Source organism: Aotus nancymaae, unplaced genomic scaffold (assembly GCF_030222135.1).
Source record: "Aotus nancymaae isolate 86718 unplaced genomic scaffold, 86718_ANA_hifiasm-v0.15.2.pri h1tg000040l, whole genome shotgun sequence".
NCBI classification, from domain to species: Eukaryota; Metazoa; Chordata; class Mammalia; order Primates; family Aotidae; genus Aotus; species Aotus nancymaae.
This window is the reverse complement of record NW_026988454.1, coordinates 9643425-9665213: the sequence shown is the minus strand read 5'-3', so window position 1 is coordinate 9665213 and position 21789 is coordinate 9643425. Positions and strand designations below refer to the sequence as shown.

The 21789-nt window shown below is 41.1% G+C and overlaps 1 protein-coding gene across 6 annotated transcripts in view; it reads left to right on the top strand.

Moving 5' to 3' along the window:
* The window catches only part of TULP4 (TUB like protein 4), a 294657-nt gene that overhangs the window by 56607 nt on the left and 216261 nt on the right, over window positions 1-21789 (top strand). For all 6 annotated transcript variants that reach the window (XM_064360504.1, XM_064360501.1, XM_064360503.1 and 3 more), the window contains one exon: window positions 11005-13212. In XM_064360504.1, coding sequence (XP_064216574.1) covers window positions 12961-13212 — 252 coding nt within the window. In that variant the 5' untranslated portion in view covers window positions 11005-12960. The remainder of the gene's footprint in view (window positions 1-11004; window positions 13213-21789) is intronic.

Here is a 21789-nt window from a genome sequence, read left to right as displayed (position 1 = left end):
CTCAGTGGGTATTTGTAGGTTCTCGAAAATTCTGAAAGGACTGATTGTAATTAGAAGTAGGTCATCAGGCCAGGCACTGTGGTTCACTCCTGTAATCCCAGCACTTTGGGAGGCTGAGGCCGGCAGATTACCTGAGGTCAAGAGTTTGAGACCAGCCTGGCCAACATGGTGAAACCCTGTCTCTACTAAAAATACAAAAATTAGCTGGGCGTGGTGGTGGGTGCCTGTAGTTCATCTATTCGGGAGGTTGAGGCAGGAGAATCGTGTGAACCTGGGAGGTAGAGGTTGCAGTGAGCTGAGATTGCGCCACTGCACTCCAGCTTGGGTGACAGAGCAAGACTCCATCTCAAAAAAAAAAAAAAGAAGCAAGTTGTCATAGTTACTTTACGTTATTTAAAAAGAAATGCAGAGTTCAGGACCTGCTGCAATCTGTGGACAGAAGGGCAATGAAGGGAGGCCTGGGTGTGGAGAGGAGAAAGGGGCAGAAAGCACAGGATCCCTGTTCCTAGGTGGTAGAGCTGTGAGGACGTCCTGTGTCCACACCCTCCACGGGTCCCTCAGGCAGCAGAGTCAGCCTCCCAGGAGGAGAAACTGGAATGTGTTGGATTCAAATCATAAAACAGGAAATCCTCCTCCTCCTCCTCCTCCTCCTCCTCCCCCCCTTCATCTTCCCCCTCCCCCTTCCTCTTCCCCTTCCCCTTCCTCCCTTCTCCCTCACCCCCCTCCTTCTCTCCCATCTTCCTCCTCCTCCTTCCTCTTCCTCCTCCTTTTTTTGAGACAGGGTCTGGCTCTTGTTGCCCAGGCCTGGAGCACAGTGGTGCAATCTCAGCTTACTGCAACCTCCCTCTCCCAAGCTCAAGCCATCCTCCCACCTCAGCTTCCTGAGTAGCTGGGACTACAGTCATATGCCACCATGCCCAGCTAATTTTTGTACTTTTTGTAGAGACTGGGTTCCTTATATTGCCCAGGTCCTGGCCTCAAGTGATCTGCTTGCCTTGGCCTCCCAAAGTGCTGGGATTACAGGCATGAGCCACCTCTCCTGGCCTTCCTCTCTTTCTTTTCCTCAACCCCCAAACAAGCCTGTAGTCAAAAGCTGAAATTTTAGGGTGTTTGCATATTTTATTGAACATTTTCTATATTTTTTCTTAAACTTTGCATTCATCTGATTTTTTTCCAAATCTACTTTTGTGTTTAACCACTGTCCTATATTTTTATCCTTTAGAAAGAAATAGGACTTTATTCTGAAATTTTATATCCATTCATTACTGTTAATGTGCATTTTCTTTGTAGACACCTTAGCTTGAGAACTAAAATAGCATCTTTATGCTTTATTGGGATTTTCTAGATTGGGAGAGTAGTCCTTAAGGATGGATATGATAATTTAAAAAAACTTCCTTACTAAGTTAAGTTTTCTAAAAATCCCAGAGGACTGATGGCTAATGTAGTTCACAGCTTGTTAAACCTGTTTATAAGAGGTTTCTCAAGTTAAAAAATTCTCAAATTAAAAAAACTCATTTGCTGTGAGATATACATATAGAAGGATATGTTAGGATGTATCTAATAAAGAATAAAGTGAACACCCCATAACTACCACCCAGGTAAAGACATGAAATATGTCCAGCACACCAGCAACACACCTATGTGTGCCTCTCCCAGCTCACAGTAACTACCCCCCAAGTAGCCATTGCACTGTTTTTAGTAATATTTTTCTTTTTAATTTTTAGTCGTACTACCAGTGTATTTACTATTAACTGATAAAATTATTTTGGCTTGTTTTTGAACTTGATATAATTGATTCATATTATAGGTATTCTTTCATAAGAGCTTTCCTTCCCCTTCCTTTTCCTTACTTTTTTCTTTTTCCTTTTCTTTCCTTTTCTTACTTTCTCCTTTCTTTTCTTTCCCTTTGGCTTTTCCTTTCTCTTTCCATTCCTTTTTCTCCTCCCTTTCCCTCATGGCTCACTGCAGTCCCAAGTTCCCAGGCTCAAGCAATCCTCCTACCTCAGCCTTTCAAGTAGCTGGGACTGCAGGTGTGTACCCTTATGTCTGGCTAATGTTTTTATTTTTCATAAAGATGGGGGTCTTTTTCCTTCCTGTTCCCTTTTTTCCTCCCCTCCCCTCCCCTGTCTCTCCACCTCGTCCCCTTTCCCTTCCCCTTCTTCCTTCTCCCTTCCCCATTCCTGCTTCCTTCCCCTTCCCCTTTCCTTTTCCCCTTCCCCATTCCTCCTTCCCCTTCCCCTTTCCCCTTTCCCATTCCTCCTTCCCCTTTCCTTCTCTTTCCCCATTCCTCCTTCCCCTTTCCCTTTCCCCTTCCCCATTCCTCCTTTTCCATCCCCATTCCTCCTTCCCCATTCCTCCTTCCCCTTCCCCCTTCCTCCTTTCCCTTCCCCATTCCTCCTTCCCCATCCCCCTTCCTCCTTTCCCTTCCCCATTCCTCCTTCCCCTTTCCCTTTCCCCTTCCCCATTCCTCCTTTCCCATCCCCATTCCTCCTTCCCCATTCCTCCTTTCCCTTCCCCCTTCCTCCTTTCCCTTCCCCATTCCTCCTTCCTCTTCTCCTTTCCCATTCCCCATTCCTCCTTCCCCTTTCCTTCTCTTTCCCCATTCCTCCTTCCCCTTTCCCTTTCCCCTTCCCCATTCCTCCTTCCCCTTCCTCCTTCCCCATTCCTCTTTCCCCTTCCCTTTCCCCATTCCTCCTTCCCTTTCCCCATTCCTCCTTCCCCTTTCCCATTCCTCCTTCCCCTTCCCCCTTCCCTATTCCTCCTTCCCCTTCCCCCTTCCCCATTCCTCCTTCAGCTTCCCCTCCCTTTTCCCCCTTCCCCTTCCCCTCCCCTTTCCCCATTCCTCCTTCCCCTTCCCTTTTTTGTTTCCCCCTTCCCCTTTCCTCTTCCCATTCCTTCTCTCTCTTCCCCCTCTCCCTTCCCCATTTCCCTTTCCTCTTTCCCCTTCTCCTTTTCCCTTTCCCCTTCTCCTTCCCCTTCCCTTTTCCCCTTTCCCCTTCCCCCTTTCTCCTTCTGCTTCCCCTTTCCCCTTTTCCTTCCCTTTCCCCCTTCCCCTTTGCTTTTCCCCTTTCCCCTTCTCCTTCCTTTTTCCCCTTTCCCTTCCACCTTCCTTTTTCTCCTTTCTCTTCTCCCTTCCCTTTGCCCTTTCCCCTTTCCCCTTCTCCCTTCCCCCTTCTCCCCTTCCCTTTCCTCTTCCTTTTTCCCCTTTCCCCTTCCCCTTCCTCTTTCCCCTTTCCCCTTTGCTCTTCCCCTTTCTCTTTCCCCTTTTCCCTTCCCCTCCCCCATTTTCCTTCCCCTTCCCCTTCCCTTCCCCTTTCTTTTCTTGCTTTTTCTTTTCTTCTTCAGGATCTCACTCTGCTACCCAGGATGGCGTGCAGTGGTAAGCCTCAATCTACTAGGCTCCAGTGATCCTCCCACCTCAGCCTCCTAGTAGTTGGGACTACAGCTGCATGTCGCCATGCTCAGCTAATATTTTTACTTTTCATTTTAGAGATATGGGATCTCTGTGTTGCCCAAGCTAGTCTCAAACTCCTGGGCTCAAGCGATCCCTCCTGCCTCAGCCTCCCAAAGTGCGGGGATTGCAGGTGTGAGCCACCACACCTGGTGGAATTACAGGTGTAAACCACCACACCTAGTCCATAAGATTCTTTTGCTCAATATTGTGTTTATGAAATTCACTCATTTTGTTCTGTGTAGTGTTCATTTACATTGTTATATAGAATTCTGTTCTTTAAATACACCATGTTTGACCCATTGTGTTGTTTTCAGTTCGGAGCTGGCATAAACCCACTGCTGTGAATTCTTTGTATGTGAACACCTTGTATCTATCTCTTCTTGAGCACTTACAGGGAATGTGTCTGGTGCACACACTCAGAAGTGGGAATGCTGTTTGCAGGGTATTCACATCTTCAGTAATACCAGTAATACCAGACTATTTTATTTATTTATTTATTTTTGAGATGGAGTTTCGCTCTTGCCTAGGCTGGAGTGCGATGGCGCCATCTCGACTTGCTGCAACTTCTGCCTCCCGTGTTCAAGTGATTCTCTTGCCTCAGCCTCCTGAGTAGTTGGGATTACAGGTGTACACCATGACACCCAGCTAATTTTGTATTTTTAATAGAGACAGGGTTTCTCTATGTTGGTCGGGCTGGTCTCAAACTCCCGACCTCAGGTGATTCGCCTACCTCGGCCTCCCAAAGTGCTGAAATTACAGGCAGGAGCCACTGTGCCCAGCCAGCACCAAACTATTTTCCAGAGTGGTTGCGTTCTTACTGAAGCAGGAAAGGCAAGACACAAACCTCTTGAACACTGAACTGAGGAAGGAAGTGGCTTTTTGTTCCTCATAGTTCCTGGCTGGTCGAGAGGTTTGTGTCTCGCCACTCCTGCTTCATTACAACTTTTAATGATTATGTTTCTGTGAAAATTGTGTAAGTGGAAAATATCTTCCCTATTGCATCTCCAATCTCTAACATTATTTCAAATGATTTTAAAAAACAAACCAAAATGCTTTTTTTAAATCTCTCTAGTCCCAATAGTAAATTTTATCTGTGTCGGTAGAAAGTAGGAATCAGATAACACAAAATAAACTGTAGTGAAAATAACTGAAGTTAGAAAGTAGAATATTTAATTGCGGTCAAGAGGAGAGAACACAGCACAGGGGCCTTGTGTATAATATTAATAGTATTAATAGCTGTTTAATGAAGATTTAGTGGTTGATTAATCCATGGGTGTCTAACATACCTGCTACACCATCCTGTCCCTAAATTGAACTTTTGAAGCAAGTTTTGGGGTTCCTCCTTTGCATTAACTGGATCATATGGAACCTAGAGTGGGAAGCATCTTATGTGTTCCATTACTGGCATCTAGAACCCTAGCAGGTCATTCATTCAACTAGACACTTGTATTCTTTGGTTTAAGATTGTAATATACTAAAAGTAGGAGTGGATTTTATACTGATTTACAGGAATGTTCTGCAAATAAGCTGTAATTATTAGAAACAGGTTTGGGCCAGTCTGTGGAGGTCAGCATTGTTTATTCATTTTTGTTTTTTTGAGATTGAGTCTTGTTCTGTTGCCAGGCTGGAGCACAGTGGCATGATCTCAGCTTACTGCAACCTCTGCCTCCTACGTTCAAGCAATTCTCCTGCCTCAGCCTCCTGAGCAACTGGGATTATGGGCTTGTGCAACCACACCCAGCTAATTTTTGTATTTTTAGTAGAGACAGGGTTGCACCATATTGGCCAGGCTGGTCTCAAACTCTGGACCTCGTGATCTGCCCATCTGGGCCTCCCAAAGTGCTGAGATTACAGGCGTGAGACACCACGCCTGGCCAGCATTATTTATTCTTAGTGAAAACACCCAGGATCGCCCTTGGGCCTTTGTTACAGTGTTCAGGGTAAAAAACATAATGACAAGCTGAGTTGTATTTACTTTCAATCTGTTATTGAAAGACTTTATATGAATAGTTGCTTTTTAACCAACTTATCTCATTTTTAAAATTGAGGGGAGATATACATGCCATTAAATTTACCAGTTTTACCTTTTTTTTTTCTTGTTTTTGGAGATGGAGTCTCACTCTGTCACCCAGACTGAAATACAGGGTGTGATTATAGGTCACTGCAGCCTTGAGTTCCTGGACTCAAGCAGTCTTCCCACCTCAGCCTTGCAAGTAGTTGGGACTACAGGTGTGCACCTTCATGTCTGGCTAATTTTTTTTATTTTTTGTAAAGATGGGGTCTTGCTGTATTGTCCAGGCTGGTCTCAAACTCCTAGGTTCAAGCCATCCTCCCGCCTCAGCCTCCCAATGTGTTGGGATCATGGGTGGGAGCCACTGTGCCCAGCCCATTTTTACCATTTTTTTAAAGTGTACAATTCAGTGGCATTAAAGTACATTCACTTTTTTTTTTTTTTTTTTTTACTATCATTTGCCTCCAGAACTCTTTTCATCCTACAAAACTGAAACTCTATGCCCATTAAACACTAATGCTTCATTTCCCCTCTCCTCAGCCCCTGGCACACACCCTTTTACTTACTGTTTCTATGAATCCTACTACTATCTATCTACTCTTGGTCCTTCATATCACTGGAGTCATACCGTATTTGTCTTTTTGTAACTGGCTTGTTTCATAATGTTCTCAGAGTTCATCCATTTGGTAGCATGTATCAGAATTACTCTCCTTTTTAAGACTGAATAATATTTCATTGTTTGTGTGTGTGTGTGTGTGTGTGTGTGTACACATACACATACCACATTTTGTTTACATGTTCATTGGTGGGCATCTGGATTGTTGCCAGGTGTGGTGGCTTATACCTGCAATTCCAGTCCATTGGGAGGCTGAGCTGGGAGGATTGCTTGAGCTCAGGAGTTCGAGACCAGCCTGGGTAATACATGGTAAGACCCTGTCTGTACCAAAAATTAAAAAAAAAATTAGCTGAGCCTGGTGGCATGTACCTGTAGTTCCAGCACCTTGGGAGTATACCTTGAGCCTAGGAGTTCAAGGCTGCAGTGAGTTGTGATCATGTTACTGCACACCAGCCTAAGTGACAGATAACCCTGTCTTAAAAAAAAACAAAAAATTCATTTATATTGGCTTCACCTTTTGGCTACTGTGAATCATGCTGCTGTGAAGACTGGCATACAAATATCTGTTCAAGTTTCTGCTTTCAATTTGATAGTTGCTTTTTAATCTTTTACCAACCCCCCTTACTAGTGTTGATTTAATAATATTCTTATCATTCCTTGGAAACTTAAATCAATTTAGTTACCATTCCCATTTTCTCATCTTTAGAGAAAATAAGGCAGAAAGAAGGAAAGTGAAATGTCTTGACACCACTCATTTTTGTTAATGGTATTGATCAAATTGGCACCAGCCTTTCAGTAGTTCGGATGCTATGATTGTTTTTTTTGTTGTTGTTAGGTTTTTATATCCATTATGCATTTTGAGTCATAATAAAGTGGCATGTTTTAAAAAGAAACTGCCATATTTGTCTAGCATATATGGCGTTTTATGATTCTAAAGATATTTTTAAAGTTTGGTTTAAAACCTTAACAGTATATATAAAATGAAACACCATGCTTTTACTGTGGAAATTTATCCTATGTACCTTAATATAAATAGTTATTTAAGATTTACATTTGGCTGGGCACAGTAGTTCATGCCTTTAATCCCAGTACTTTGGGAGGCTGAGGTGGGCAGATCACTTGAGCCCGGGAGTTTTCGAGACTAACCTGGACAACACTGGGAAACCCTGTCTCTACAAAAAATACAAAAAGTTACCCGGGCACGGTGGTGTGCGCCTATAGTCCCAGCTACTCAAGAGGCCGAGGTGGAAGGATTGCTGGAGCCTGGTTCAGCGGAGGTTGTAGTAAGCCGAGATTGCGCCACTGCACTTCAACCTGTGTGAGAGTGAGAGCCCGTATCAAAATAAAGAAAGAAGGAAAGATAGATAGATTTACATTTTAGGGAGTTAGTATATGTCTGTGATTTTTGAACTTCTTGGTTTCAGGGCTCCTTTATATTCATAAAAATTATTGAAGTTCCAAAGGAACTTTTGTTTTTGTGGTTATCTATTGCTGTTTACCATATTGGAAATTAAAATTGGCCCGGTGCAGTGGCTGACACCTGTAATCCCAGCACTTCCGGAGGCCAAGCAGGGGTGGGTCACTTGAGCCTTGGAGTTCGAGACCACCCTGGCTAACATGGAGAAACCCTGTCTCTACACACAATACAAAAGTTAACTAGATGTGGTGGTGTGCGCCTGTTGTCCCAGCTAAGCAGGAGGCTGAGGTGGGAGGATTTTTTTGAGCCTAGGAAGTCGAGGCTGCAGTGAGCTATGATTGCACCACTGTGTCTCAAAAAAATAAAACTGATAAATTAAAAATATTCCCTAAGTTATTAAAAAAAATATAAACCCATTAAATGTTAGAAGTTGTATATTTTTATGAAAACACCTGCCTTTTCTAAAACATTTAATAATAGTGTTTTGTTTTATATTTTGGCAGCAGTATCTAATGTCTGGCTTACTTTAAGATGACTAGGTTCTCATATTTGCTTCTACATTTAATCTGTTGCAATATGTTGTTTTGTTGAAGTATATGAAGAAAATTCAGCCTCACACACATAAATAATTGGAAAAGAAAGGAGTATTTTAATAGTCTTCAGATAATCATGGATATTTTTCTTTGATAACCACACCAAAAGTCAACAAGTGGTAGTTTCTCTAAGGTTAGTTGCAGTAAGAATTTGAATGAAATATATCAGTGAATGTTTTGTCCTTGGTTACGTTAAAATTCATTTGTTTTCCTTGCACCTTTTTTTTTTTATTTGAGATGGAGTCTCACTGTCACCCAGTCTGGAGTGCAGTGGTGCGATCTTGGCTTACTGCACCCTCTGCCTCCTGGGTTCAGTTGATTCTTCTGCCTCAGCCTCCCGAGTAGCTGGGACTGCAGGCACCCGCCACCAAGCCCATTTTGTGTTTTTAGTACAGATGGGGTTTCACCATGTTGGCCAGACTGGTCTCGAACTCCTGACCTCAGGTGATCCCCGCCCACCTTGGCCTCCCAAAGTCATGCACCTTGAATGGATCTTTTACTCAAGTATAATTTCTATCATCTTCATTGGTCATTTGGAAAATATTGGTTTACCAAGTATGTGAGTCTTCCAAATATTGATAGACAATGAAATATAAGATAAAAAATAAAAAATTCACATTGATTAACATCACCCCCAGTTATATAGGGAGGTAGCAAGCTCATATTGACAGGTGCTGGTTTATCTACATTTAACTTGAAAGCTCAGTTTTTATTTTCGACAACAAATTCTGTCAGTTGTTTTCCTTAAAGTGGGAGCCTTACTTTATTCATGTTCAAGAAAATGTCTGCCAGTATCCAAGCTGGAACAACCATAATTGTCATTCATTCTTTTTAGTAAACTTGGTGTATTAGCCCATTTGCATTACTATAAGGAATACCTGAGACTGGATAATTTATGAAGAAAATAGTTTTAATTGACTCACGGCTCTGTAAAGCCTGCAGAGCCGTGAGTCAATTAAAACTATTTTCTTCATAAATTATCCAGTCTGCCACAGATAATTTACTTCTTTTTAAATAAATGGATATTTATAATTTATTTCTTAATAAATTATCCATCACCTTCTGCCACATTTGTAAGCTTCCTGAGACCTCACCAGAAGCAGATTCTGATGAGGCCTCAGGAAGCTTACAAACGTGGCAGAAGGTGATGAGGAACTAGTGTGTCACATGGCTAGAGGAGGAGCAGCAAGAGAGGCGGGAGGTGCTACCCTCTTTTTTTTTTTTTTTTTTCTTTTGAGACGGAATTTCGCTCTTTCACCTAGGCTGGAGTGCAGTGGTGCGATCTCAGCTCACAGCAAACTCCACCTTCCAGTTTCAAGTGATTCTCCTGCTTCAGCCTCCTAAGTAGCTGGGATTAAAGGTGCCTGCCACCACGCATGGCTAATTTTTGTTTTTAGTAGAGATGGGGTTTCACCATTTTGGCCAGGCCGGTCTCGAACATCTGGTGCTACACTCTTTTAAACAACCAGAAATCGTGAGAGTTCACTCACTATCAGAAGACAGCAAGACATTCATGAGGGGCTGCCCCTATGATTCAAACACCTCCCACTAGGCCCCACCTCTAACATTAGGGGTTACATTTCAACATGAGATTCGGAGGAGCCAAACATTCAAACTGTGTCACATGGTATTCCATGAAAAGAGCAAGCAGTTCATTTTTCAACTTAAATTGTGTAACATATGCTTTTTCCTGGGATTACCATGGTGCTTCAGTAGTCCACAGAAGTACTTTGTGTACTTACTATTTTGGGGCACAAGGGTATTAAAAACCATGTACTCAAGGGCTGATATTTAATAAAATTAATAATTTTGACTGCTGTATCAAGAAACTTCTTAAGTGAAGTGGGCCTTTTTTTTTTTTTTTTTAATCTATGACTACTGGTACAATTGGTACCTCTACCTTGATTAGTGTTAAAGAGCTTGCAGTTTGACCCACTGTTGCCTTTGCACCATGGATATAAATGTGAACACAGAGAAGAAGGCAAATTGTGTATTAGTATTATAATTAAAAAATAGGTTCTTTTGCTGGGACTTGATGCTATAGGCCAGTAGTTCTCAAAGCCTGGTTCTCTGACCAGCAGCATTAGCATCTCTTGGGACCTTGTTGGAAATGCAGACACCTGGGCCCTCCCTAGCCCTGCAGTGTCCAGGTCCTTTGGGGGTGGGGCTGGGCTGCTTCAGCTAGCTCCAGGGGACTGAGAGGGTCACTGCTAAATTTCAGAAAGGTCACTGCCTTTTGGAAGGAGGGTGGGATGAGGAAGTTAGGGACAGAATGTTCTAGTGTTTGTAGAGGATGTGATGCGGCTTGGACTTTAGGCAGTAGGACAAAGATGGAATGGATTTGCTAGAGATAGATCCTCTAGAACTTCATTGCTGGTAGACTACTTAAAAGCTTAGAAAACAGCTGTGCTTTGCTCTGAGACCTGCCAGACATCAGGGATGGATGAATTTTAAAGGCTCTTACTTTGCTTTGTGTCTTGAGGGAATATCTTTTATTAATAGTGAAAAAATCAATCCAGATAACTTGCCTGAGTCATTTCAGTCTCCTTTTTGAGGATGCCTGCTTAAACATTGACCATGGTCTCTGGAGGTCTCACATTCAGGGTTCAGAGTTTTAGAAAGGACAGTTCAGTGTGGAAGAATGGCAGTAATGATTTCATTCAGATATGCCCAGCTACTGACACATTTAATACAACAATTCATGGCAGTCAGAACTCTCATATGTTGTGTGTTGTCTTGAAGTAGGTGAGGTGTATCCTTTGACTATTGGATTTTACTATTCAGTGCAGTTAGTAGCTCCATTTGATGTAAGTGTAAAGATGGGTCTCTCATTTCAGTTTCAGCAGTTATTCTTAAAATTTTATTTTTCAGTGTTTTAAAGTTTTTTTATATCTTTTTTTTTTTTTTTAACAGATTTGTAAGACTCCAGGGCCTTCCAGCCATGAATAATCTGATGGTTCCTGAAATGACTGGGAAAACAGACGCTTCGTATGCCAGTTGAAGAGTGTGTGTCTATGTGCATTTAAAACCTTCTTTCTGTACTTACACATTCACACAGGAAGACAGGCTCATTCTTGTGCACACTTGAGAGTTTTACAACTGATTAAAATTAATTTAAGAATCAGATGGAGCAACTTGACACCACTGGGCTCAGGAGCCTGGGGAGGAAAATACATCACTAATGGCCAATTTTCCATATGGTCTGCACGGGTAAGAAAGTCTGCAAAAAGAAGAAAAAAAATTTGCACAGATTAAGCCACAAAAATACCTCTCCAGCTTAAAGAAGGAACTAAGTGAGGAGGTGACCAAGGAAGAAGCATGATTTCAAACACTGCAGTGGCTCACACAGTGCTTGTTGCACTTTATTTTTCAGTGGGTTTAGTGATTTGGATGGATTAAAATTCTGGACTGAAAAGTAACTCCTGCTGTGGTTATGGCTAGAGGAAAGCTGAGTGTGATGGGACAAGTTTGAATAATGAACTGATTCCTTTACCTATTTTAATTAACTGTATTTGAGAAATTTTAATTTATTGTTTTCCCCTTTTTTCCTGCATCTATAGGACAATATTGTAAAATAGCAATTGAAACCAATAATTATGAAATAAATACCAAGGAAAATTCAAGCAAAGCTTTCTTTTCCTTGGACTAGTGGTGTGATATTTGGAGACAGTTTCTGAATGTGAAAAGGAAAGCACCCATCAGCAAAACACCATCACTCTCTAGGGAAACAGTTGGGGGAATCTGACTCTGGTTTCTGCTTTTGTTTTAAGGGATTATCTTCTCTGTCAAGTCCAAGAAGACTTGCATATGAGAAGATGACCTGATGGACTTATCTAAGATTAGCTTTTTTCATCAAGATGGAAAAAGATCTTTAGAAACAGAAAAGCGGGGTGCTAACTAGGGGACTGAGAAGGGAGACTAGCAAAAGAAAATCTTTCAGTGTGGCTCTGTTTTTTCAGCAAGAGAATCTAAGACTCATCCAAGGCAAACACTGGTACCACTGTAAGAGTGCCGGAACGTTCTGCTTCTTGGGTGAAGGGGCCTTCTTTCAGCCTCTATGGCACTGAGGGGTGTGCTGGCTGGTGGAGGAGCAGTCCGATGGAGCCCTGCGTTCCCTGGGGACACAGGGCCAAGCTTTGAGGTAGAAAGTTTCTGGTTCTGAAACAACGGGGAGAGAGTCTGTTTTTCTTCCTAAAATTTGGACTGTTGTCTGCACAAACTCTGGTCTGTTTTGCACGGTTTGTGTGCCTTTTTTTCCCTTTATGCAATCTTTTTCAGCTTTAGCAGCAGAAATTTGTCTAGTTCAGAAAACATGCTAGAGGGTGACTTCAGAAGGAAGATGATCCTGTGTATTCTGTCCATGCATCCGAACTTTGAAGAGAAAAATTTGAGCTAGAGGGATTCTTAAAGCCTTAAGTTACTTGAAATCTATGTATTTGCAACTCTTTGTCTCTGGAATCATATTACACTAAACTGGAATCTCAGGCTGAATGAGAATAACCAAGTGGAGTAAAAAGAAGAAGACAGTTTCTTGATCACCACTTAAATAACGATGCTCTTTCTCCAAAGGATCAGCACGTTCTTCCTCTGAGAACTTGAAAATAAAAATGGACCCCATGTTTTTTTAAGCATTACCTTTTCTTAGAAGACTGCCATCATCTTTTATAGAGGAATTTTTTCACTATGCATTTGGTGGATCTTTATAAATACTGACCTTCTAATTAGATTCAGGTCAGTCTTAATTAAAGGGGGAAAAAAAGCAACGCAAGCCAACCACAAAAATGAAATAAATATACCAATGAAAGAAATTGGTTTAAATTTCACAGCATTAGCATTACTTTTTAAGTAAAACAGTTCATTGAAGAAAGTATGTATGCAGCGGTGGAACATGGGCCTGTGCTTTGCAGCGACTCCAACATCCTGTGTTTGTCCTGGAAGGGGCGTGTCCCCAAGAGTGAGAAGGAGAAGCCTGTGTGCAGGAGGCGCTACTATGAAGAGGGCTGGCTGGCTACAGGCAACGGACGAGGAGTGGTTGGGGTGACTTTCACCTCTAGCCACTGTCGCAGGGACAGGAGTACTCCGCAAAGGATAAATTTTAACCTCCGGGGCCACAATAGCGAGGTGAGCCGTGGTTTTGTTTCACGTTTTGGTCATTTGCAGTGGTGTTTTTGAGCCCCTTGTGGACTTAAAACTTCCTTCATTTCAGTTTCATAGACTTGCTGCCAAGTGAGACTTCCCATGCTATGCATTCTGTCTCTTATGCTCTGGCAGAAAATATGCTGAGATGGACACAGTTCACAGTAGCCCTCCCCACCTCAAGTGGTCCAGTTGTTCCTGGCACACCTGCTCTTCTCTCCCTGCATGAGAGTTGCCACTGCCTCTCTCAAAGGGTCCAGGCAGTGGGCAGACATCCAGCAGTATAGATGCTAGAGCGCTTTCTCACAGGGTGGGGGCTTAAATGAGATGATCCTAACCAACTTCTCATGCTCCAAGTCTGCATGGCAAAGAATTACCCCCACCCCTGATGTAAAACTGACATTGTGAAGAATGAAAACCTTGCACAATTAACATTTACGTTTCTTTGGTGATGGCTTAACACTTGGCTTGTATTTTTTGTACTTGGAGGTGAAAGAAGTAGTTAATGGACTAGAACAGTAGTTTTTCACATGTATAGGGTATATAATATTGAGTTTATTAAGCTGTGTATGTGTACATATAGATTCCTCCTGGGCTTCTAAATTATAAGCCGTGAGATTATTTATGAAATTCATGCAACCAGCATTTATTGAGCAATACTTAAGTGTTAGGCATTGTGTTTTAAAAAGAGCGTGATTGATCATTTCTTGCAAAGTTACACTTGTATAACACCTTCACAATATTCATGTTTTACTCTTCATTAGCTTATTTGGGTATTTTTAAAATGAGGAATCCATGATTATTTCAGGCATCTTAAATGTCATTAAATGGTTATTGAATAGCTATTGTAAAGGAACAGGAATATTTCTGAAGTATAGGTCTTAAGTCCATTTGTGCTACTATAACAAAATATAGACAGGGTGGCATATAAACAATAGAAATTTATTTCTCTCAGTTTGGGAGGCTGAAAGTCCCAAGATCAGGGGGCCAGTATGGTAGGGTTTTGATTTCTTCTTGGTGGAAAGAGGATGAGCATCTCTCTGAGGCCTCTTTAATGAGGCCACTAATCCCATTCATGAAGGCTCCATTCTCATGAGCGAATCACCTCCTATAAAGACCCTACCTCTTATTACCATTTCCTAGGGAGATTCACCATACAAATTTTGGGGGCACACAAACATTCAGATTATAGTAATATAAACCTTCAGTAAAGTGCGCTAAGCTTAACTCTCAATGATTATTTTTATATGCAGTCATCCATGTAAGCTCTGACAAGATCAAAATACAGAGCATTTTCACCACCAGTTACAGGTACTTGGTGCTCCTTCCCAGATTTACATCCTGTCTTCGTCCATTCCTGCTGCTAAAACAAAATACCTTAGACGGGGTGATCTATAAACAACAGAAATTTTATCTCACAGTTTTGAAGACTAAGAAGTCCAAGATCAAAACGTCAGCAGTTTCATTGTCTGGTGAGGGCTCTCTGCTCCATAAATGGCACCTTGTTCCTGTGTCCTCATATGGTTGAAGGGGCAAGGGAGCTTCCTTGGGCCTATTTTATAAGGGTAGGAATCCCATTTATGAGGGCAGAGCCCTCATGACCTGATCACCTCCCAAAGGCCCCATCTCTTGATACCACCACAATGGGGATTAGGTTTCAACATTGAATTTTGTGGGGATGCAAACATTCAGATCCTAGCACACCCCTACTGAGAAGTAACTCATAGTCTGACTTCTGTCACTGCTTCATGGAAATGGAATCCTTCATTACATGCTCTCTGTGTCTGGCTTCTTTCACTCAACTTGGTATCTGTGAGATTCATCCCTGTTAACATATATTATTAGTTTGTTCTTTTTCATTGATGTTAATTTTCCACTGAAGGAAGATACCTGATTTTTTTGTTCTCCTGTTCCTGGGTATTTGGATTACTTCCAGTTTTTGGCTGTTATGACTAATGCTGCTATGAACATTTGTGTGCATGTCTTTGTATGGACCTGTACGTTCAGAAGGTGGAATTTCTAAATCATAGTGTTGCATATGTTTAGGTTTAATAGAAATTGTCAGTTTTCCAAAGTGATTGTACTGTTCACACCTCATCATCAATGTATGAAAGTTTTAGTTATAAGTCCAAGAGTATTTTGAGATTCATTTTTCCACCGAGTTTAATTTATTAAGAAGCTTCTTTTGAATTTGACCTTTTTGTATTAAAAAACAGTGGTTTTATGCAAGAAATTATGTTTTACAAATACTTAATATATTGAGCATATACATACAGGCATGTACACATTACCCGCCCCCCCATACACATAGCTGCACCTTTGAAATGGATACTCTTAAAAATTTTTTTTTATTCCTATGTAATAAATTACCACAGACTTGGTGGCTTAAAACATTACTCATTTCTAGTTTCACAGTTCTCTAGTTCTGAAGCCCTGTTACGGTCTGTCTGGGGCATCTGCTTAGGTTTCCCAAGTTGGGAAACGTGGTACCAGCCAGAACTACTAGCTCCTCTGAGGCTCCGGGCCTTCTTCCAAGCTCATTCAGGTTGTTGGCAGAAATCAGGTGCTTGCGGTTGTAGGACTGAGGCCCTCACTAGTTCCAGCCATGTGGCCCTCTCCACGGCATGCAGTTTGCTTTTTCAAGGCCAGAAGGAGAGTATCTGCCATAGCTTCAAATCTTTCTGACTTTCCATGTCTAAAAAGTGACTCCCCTGAGCAGGCCGTGCTCACTTCCACTCCTGGGGAGGAGATTACACTGGGCATGCACACCAGGGTGTGATTTTAGAATTCTGCCTACGACACAAGAGAGGATTATAATTCACAGACAGTGGTCTATCTCACTGTTGAAACTATTTTGTGTGATTTTTTTCATGTTGCATTTTTACTTTTAGTAAATTTCTGTTCTTCATATTAGAATCTGTTCCATTTAGCTGGGGATGGTGGCTCATGCTCATAATCCCAGCACTTTGGGAAGCTGGGGTGGGAAGATTGCTTGAGCTTAGGAGTGTAAGACTAGCCTGGTTAACATAGTGAGACCCTGTCTCTACTCTCCCCCGCGTCCCCACCGACTCCGCAAAAACAGAATATGTGCTGTTTACTGAATGCCTGCCAAGAAGAGTGACCAACTCTGCTGGTTTTCCAGAATGTGGGACCGTTGGTGTTGATACTTGGAAAATCTCAGGCAAACTGAGATGGTCATCCTACTGCCCAGTGCCCAACGTGGTTTAAGGCATCTTCCAACTTAATTACCCCATGTGGTTCACAGCAGACTCATGGGAAGATATCATTATTTCCGTTTTATAGGGACGAATGCTCAGGCTTTAAAGGTGTTAAATAACATGCCTAAATTCCTGCAGCTTGTTTGGAGGAGAACTGGAATCTGGGGGTTTAACATTTTGTTAAAACTTATTTTCTTAAAACTTGTGTTAAATACAAGTCCTCAATCCCTTATCCTCAATTGTTAAATATATATATATATATATATATATATTTTCCAATTTTTGAGACAGAGCTTCACTCTTTTCCCCAGACTGGAGTGCAGTGGCACGATCCTTGCTCACTGAAGCCTCTGCTTCCTGGGTTTGAGTGATCCCCCCACCTCAGCCTCCCAAGTAGGTGGGACTACAGGCACATGCCACAATGTTCAGCTAATCAAAAAAGTTTTTTTTGTTTTTTTTTTTTTGTAGAGACAGAGTTTTGCCATGTTGCCCAGGCTGGTCTCAAACTCTTGGGCTTAAGTGATCTGCCCACCTCAGCCTCCCAAAGTGCTGGGATTATAGGCAAGAGCCACTGTGCCCAGTTCACAATTGTTAAATCCAAAGGCTCTGAAAATAGCAAGTTTTTTGTATAATTGATTTATTGGCAAAAACTGACCTGGACTGATGTGAAGCTGCTGATTGTTATCCCATCACTTCAGCTGCAGAAATACTTTGTTTTATTATGGGGGCTACCCAGACCTGTGGGTGGCATTAGATTGACGGGAACTCCCCTTGTAGGACTTTTCTAAGGTAAAAATTTTGGACATAGCCCAGAGGGAGAGAGATCCAAGCTGGCTGATCACTAGGAGCTCGGGATTGTAGCTCCCAGAGAAAATGCACAGAATGAGAGGACGCCACACTTTCAGACAAATTTTTGTTACCCACGGACTGGAAGATTCCCAGCGGAGGAGCCCCACGGGTCGCCAGGGCAACTCTTGTGGCCAGCGTCGCGGTTTTGCCGGCTCCCCCCGGCGCGGCGGTTCTTGGTGCAGAGTAAACGGGACTGATCGATGTTTGGAGCTCTGGGAAGGCAGAGTGGCCCATTTACCTGATTGAAGAAGGGACTCAAGAGGGAAGCCAGACTGGAGATTCCCGGGCAGAAAAGCACCACGAATCTTGATGCTGCTGTTTTGGCTGGCGCAGTGGGTTGCTCAGATTTCAGCGCTGGGAATCAACAAGCTGGACGTCCACTCAGAGACCTAATTTGAAAGTAGGCAGTTACAAAGACGACAGCTGGATGAACTCATAATGAAGGGAAGAAACCAGCATAAAAAGGCTGAGAATACCCAAGATCAAGAATGCCTCTCCTTCTACAGGTGATCACAGTTCCTCATCAACAAGAGAACAAGGCCTGATGGAGAATGAGTGCTTTCCATTAACAGATTTAGGCTTCAGAAAGTGGGTAATAAGGAACTTTAGTGAACTAAAAGAACATGTTCTAGCCCAATGTAAAGAAACTAAGAACCTTGAAAAAAGGTTTGACGAAATTCTAATGAGAATAGACAATTTAGAGAGGAATATAAGTGAATTAATGGAAAATGGAACTGAAGAATACGAGAATGCCGTGAAGTATGCACAGGTTTTAACAGTCGAATTGATCAAGTAGAAGAAAGGATATCAGAGGTCGAAGACCAGCTTAATGAAATGAAACGAGAAGACAAGATTAGAGAAGAAAGTAAAAAGGAATGAGCAAAGTCTCCAAGAAATATGGGACTATGTGAAAAGACCTAATTTATGATTGATAAGTATACCTGAATGTCATGAAGAGAATGAATATAAGTTGGAAAATATTCTTCAGGATATTATTCAGGAAAACTTTCCTAATCTAGTAAGGCAGGACAATACTCAACTGCAGCTAATCCAGAGAACACAACAAAGTTATTTCTCAAGTAGAGCAACTCCAAGACACATAATCGTTAGATTCACTAGCGTTGAAATAAAGGAGAAAATTCTAAGGGCAGCTAGAGAGAAAGGTCAGGTTACCCATAAAGGGAAGCCTATCAGACTCACAGCAGACCTCTTACCAGAAACCCTACAAACTAGAATGGAGTGGGGGTCAATATCCAATATCCTCAAAGAAAAGAATTTTCAACCCAGAATCTCATATCCGCCAAACTAAGCTTTATAAGCGAAGGAAAAAGAAAATTTTTCATGAACAAGCAAGCACTCAGCGATTTCATCACCACCAGGCCTGCTTTACAAGAGCTTCTGAAAGAAGCACTACAAACAGAAAGGAGCAACCAGTATCAGTCATCCCAAAAACTTATCAAAACATAAAGACTATCTTTATAATGAAGAATCTACATCAACTAATGGGCAAAATAGCCAGCTAGCATTAAATGACAATATTGAACTCACAAATATTAATATTAATTCTAAATTTAAATGGATTAAATGCCCCAATCAAAGACACAGACAGGTAAATTGAATAAAAAGTCAAAAACCATTGGTATGCTGTATCCAGATCTATTTCACAAGCAACGACATATAAAGACTCAAAACAAAGGGACGGAGGAAGATTCACCAATTAAATGGAGAGAAAAAAAAAAAAAACAGGAGTTCTAACTTTCGTCTCTCACAAAATAGACTTTAATAGTAACAAAGACTAAAAGAAAGAAAGAAGGACATTACATAATGGTAAAAGGATCAATGCAACAACAGGAGTTAATGATTATAAATATATATGAACCCAATACAGGAGCACCCAGATACATAAGACAAGTTCTTAATGACTTATAAAGAGACCTGGACTCCTGCACAATAATAGTGGGAGATTTTGACACCACATTGTTAATATTCGACGGATCAATGACATAGAAAATTAATAGGGACATCTATGATTTGAACTTAGACCTGGAATAAGTAAACTTAATGAATATTTATAGAATTCTCTACCCCAGGTCCACAGAACATACATTTTTCTCAGTATCACATTACACCTATTTTGAAAGTGACCACATAATTGGAAAATTGGAAGTAAATCATTCTTCAGCATTTGCATAGCATTTCACAGACTTAAATCAAATATTGGTTGGCTGTTTGTTTGTTATTTTCTTCCCTTATTCCTTCCTGTCTCCGTTGTTAAGCACAATTATTGGCATAAAAGAGGTTTTTAATACCTATTTTTAGATTGCATTCCAGCCCGGGCAATAGAGCAAGACTCCTGTTCTCTCTCCCCCTTTTTCTTTTTCTTTCTTTCTTTCTCTCATAAAAAAAAAAAAAAAAAGTTTTTTGAATTCAAAATACTTGTCTGTAAGGATTTTGAATCAGGGGTTGTGAACTCGTGTCTTCATTTAAGGGAATCATCAAAATAAACCTTGAATTTTATTTAATTTGTTTTTCATTTCCAGGAAGGCTGACATTTAATTCGTATCTGTCCATTACTTAATTACCTTATCTTCACTCTCTTCTACCACAAGAAGCAAAAAAAACCTTTCGTCCCCACTGGCCATGCCTTAAGAATACTGCTGGAAGAACTATTTCAAGATTTTATTTCTGGCCATGGAACATAACTGAATTGAAGGTGTCAGATGTAGTAGTGGTCTGCTAATTTCACAACTGAGTTAAAAAGGAAAAAAATCTGAATGAAAGATAATTTCTGAGTTAAAAAGGAAAAAAATCTGAATGAAAGATAATTTATTTCACCCTCAGCTAGTATGTAAAATCTGTTTTATATTATGTATTTAACAAATCTTCCTAACAGTTTTGGAATTATAAATTTATTCAGTTAGATAAATTGAATCTGAAATTAAATACTGTGATAAGTGTTTGTGTCTGGTCTTCAAGACTAGTTTGCCTTTCTCACATCGTGTATTCTGTTGTTAGAAATTTGTGATAAAATGGTATCAGCTATATTTGCTGGAGTGAAACATATAGTAGAGGAATTCTTAACCTGTAATGAATAGTTTCATATTTGATAAATATGTTAATGGTTCCAATCAGATGGTCAAAATATGTTCCCCTCTTCAATCCTGAAAGCACCTGTCATAAAGAACCACTACCACAAAAGGTGATCAACCAAACCAACTTTTCCCAAAGCAACTTTCTGTGGCATTTGGGGACAGAAACAGATTAATCCTTTTGCCATTATCTCTTTTGAAACCTTTGATAGCAGTGTTATAGAAGGGGAATAGATGTGTGCTTACCTACTGAAACTCCAAGCAGGTATCTTCGTGGCTGGCTGAGAAGTGATGCTTTCTTAGAATTATATGTCCTTTTACAGTGAAGGTAATTCAAGAAAGATGAGTTTTTTCTTTTAAAAGAGTCCCCATCAGGTAGGCAGGTATGTCAGGCCAAATGACTATGTTCTATAATGATTATTTCAGAAAGTAATTACTTGAGAATGTTTTTATTCTATAAAACAATTTCTTGTAGATATTGTAGATGTCATGCAAATTAGTCAAGGTTAGTACTGATTGTCATTTAACAGGATTTTTTTTTGAGATGGGGTCTTACTCTGTCACCCAGTCTGAAGTGCAGTGGTGCAAGTTCGGCTCACTGCAACCTCTGCCTCCCGGGGTCAAGCCTTTCTCCTGCCTCAGTCCTCCAGAGTAGCTGTGACTACAGGTGCCCACCACCACACCCGGCTAATTTTTGTATTGTTAGTAGAGATGGAGTTTTCCCACGTTGGCCAGACTGGTCTTGAACTCCTGACCTCAGGTAATCCACCCGCCTCAGCCTACCAAAGTGCTGGGATTACAGGCATGAGCTACCATGCCTGGCTAACAGGATTTTTTTTGACTTAATAAGCAGGCAGTCATGTGTATTTGCAGGACTTTGTTTCATTATAAGGACATATCCATGATAGCAGTGGTCTCGCCTGAATTCTTGGATTGGTTACACCTTCTCTGAGATGCTTTATCTGACCCTGCCCCTTGTCCCTTCTGTACACTGAACAGACTTCTCTGGTCGCACTGATAATGCTTTATTGTAGTTATCTGCTTGCCTTGTTTGGTAAGACTTACTGGAAGATCAATGTACCCTGTCAGTCTTAACTTTCTTACCTCCTATTGTTTAGAATATCAATTATTTATTTTAAAAAATTCCTTTAACTCTTTAGGCTACTTCAGTGTGCTTTCTTTCCTTGTTCTGCTGAAATGATCTTCTCAATGACCACATGTTGCTAAACTCATAGGTTTTTGGCATTTTGTTTTTGTTTTTAAACTGCACTTGATGTCTCAGTAGCATCAGTAGATTGAGATGTTGTCTTCTCTCACTTTCCAGGATACCAGGCTCTCCTGGTTTTCCTGTTACTGTTCTGGCCTCTGCTTTCCATTCTTTGCTGGCTCTGCCTTTTTTCTTTTTC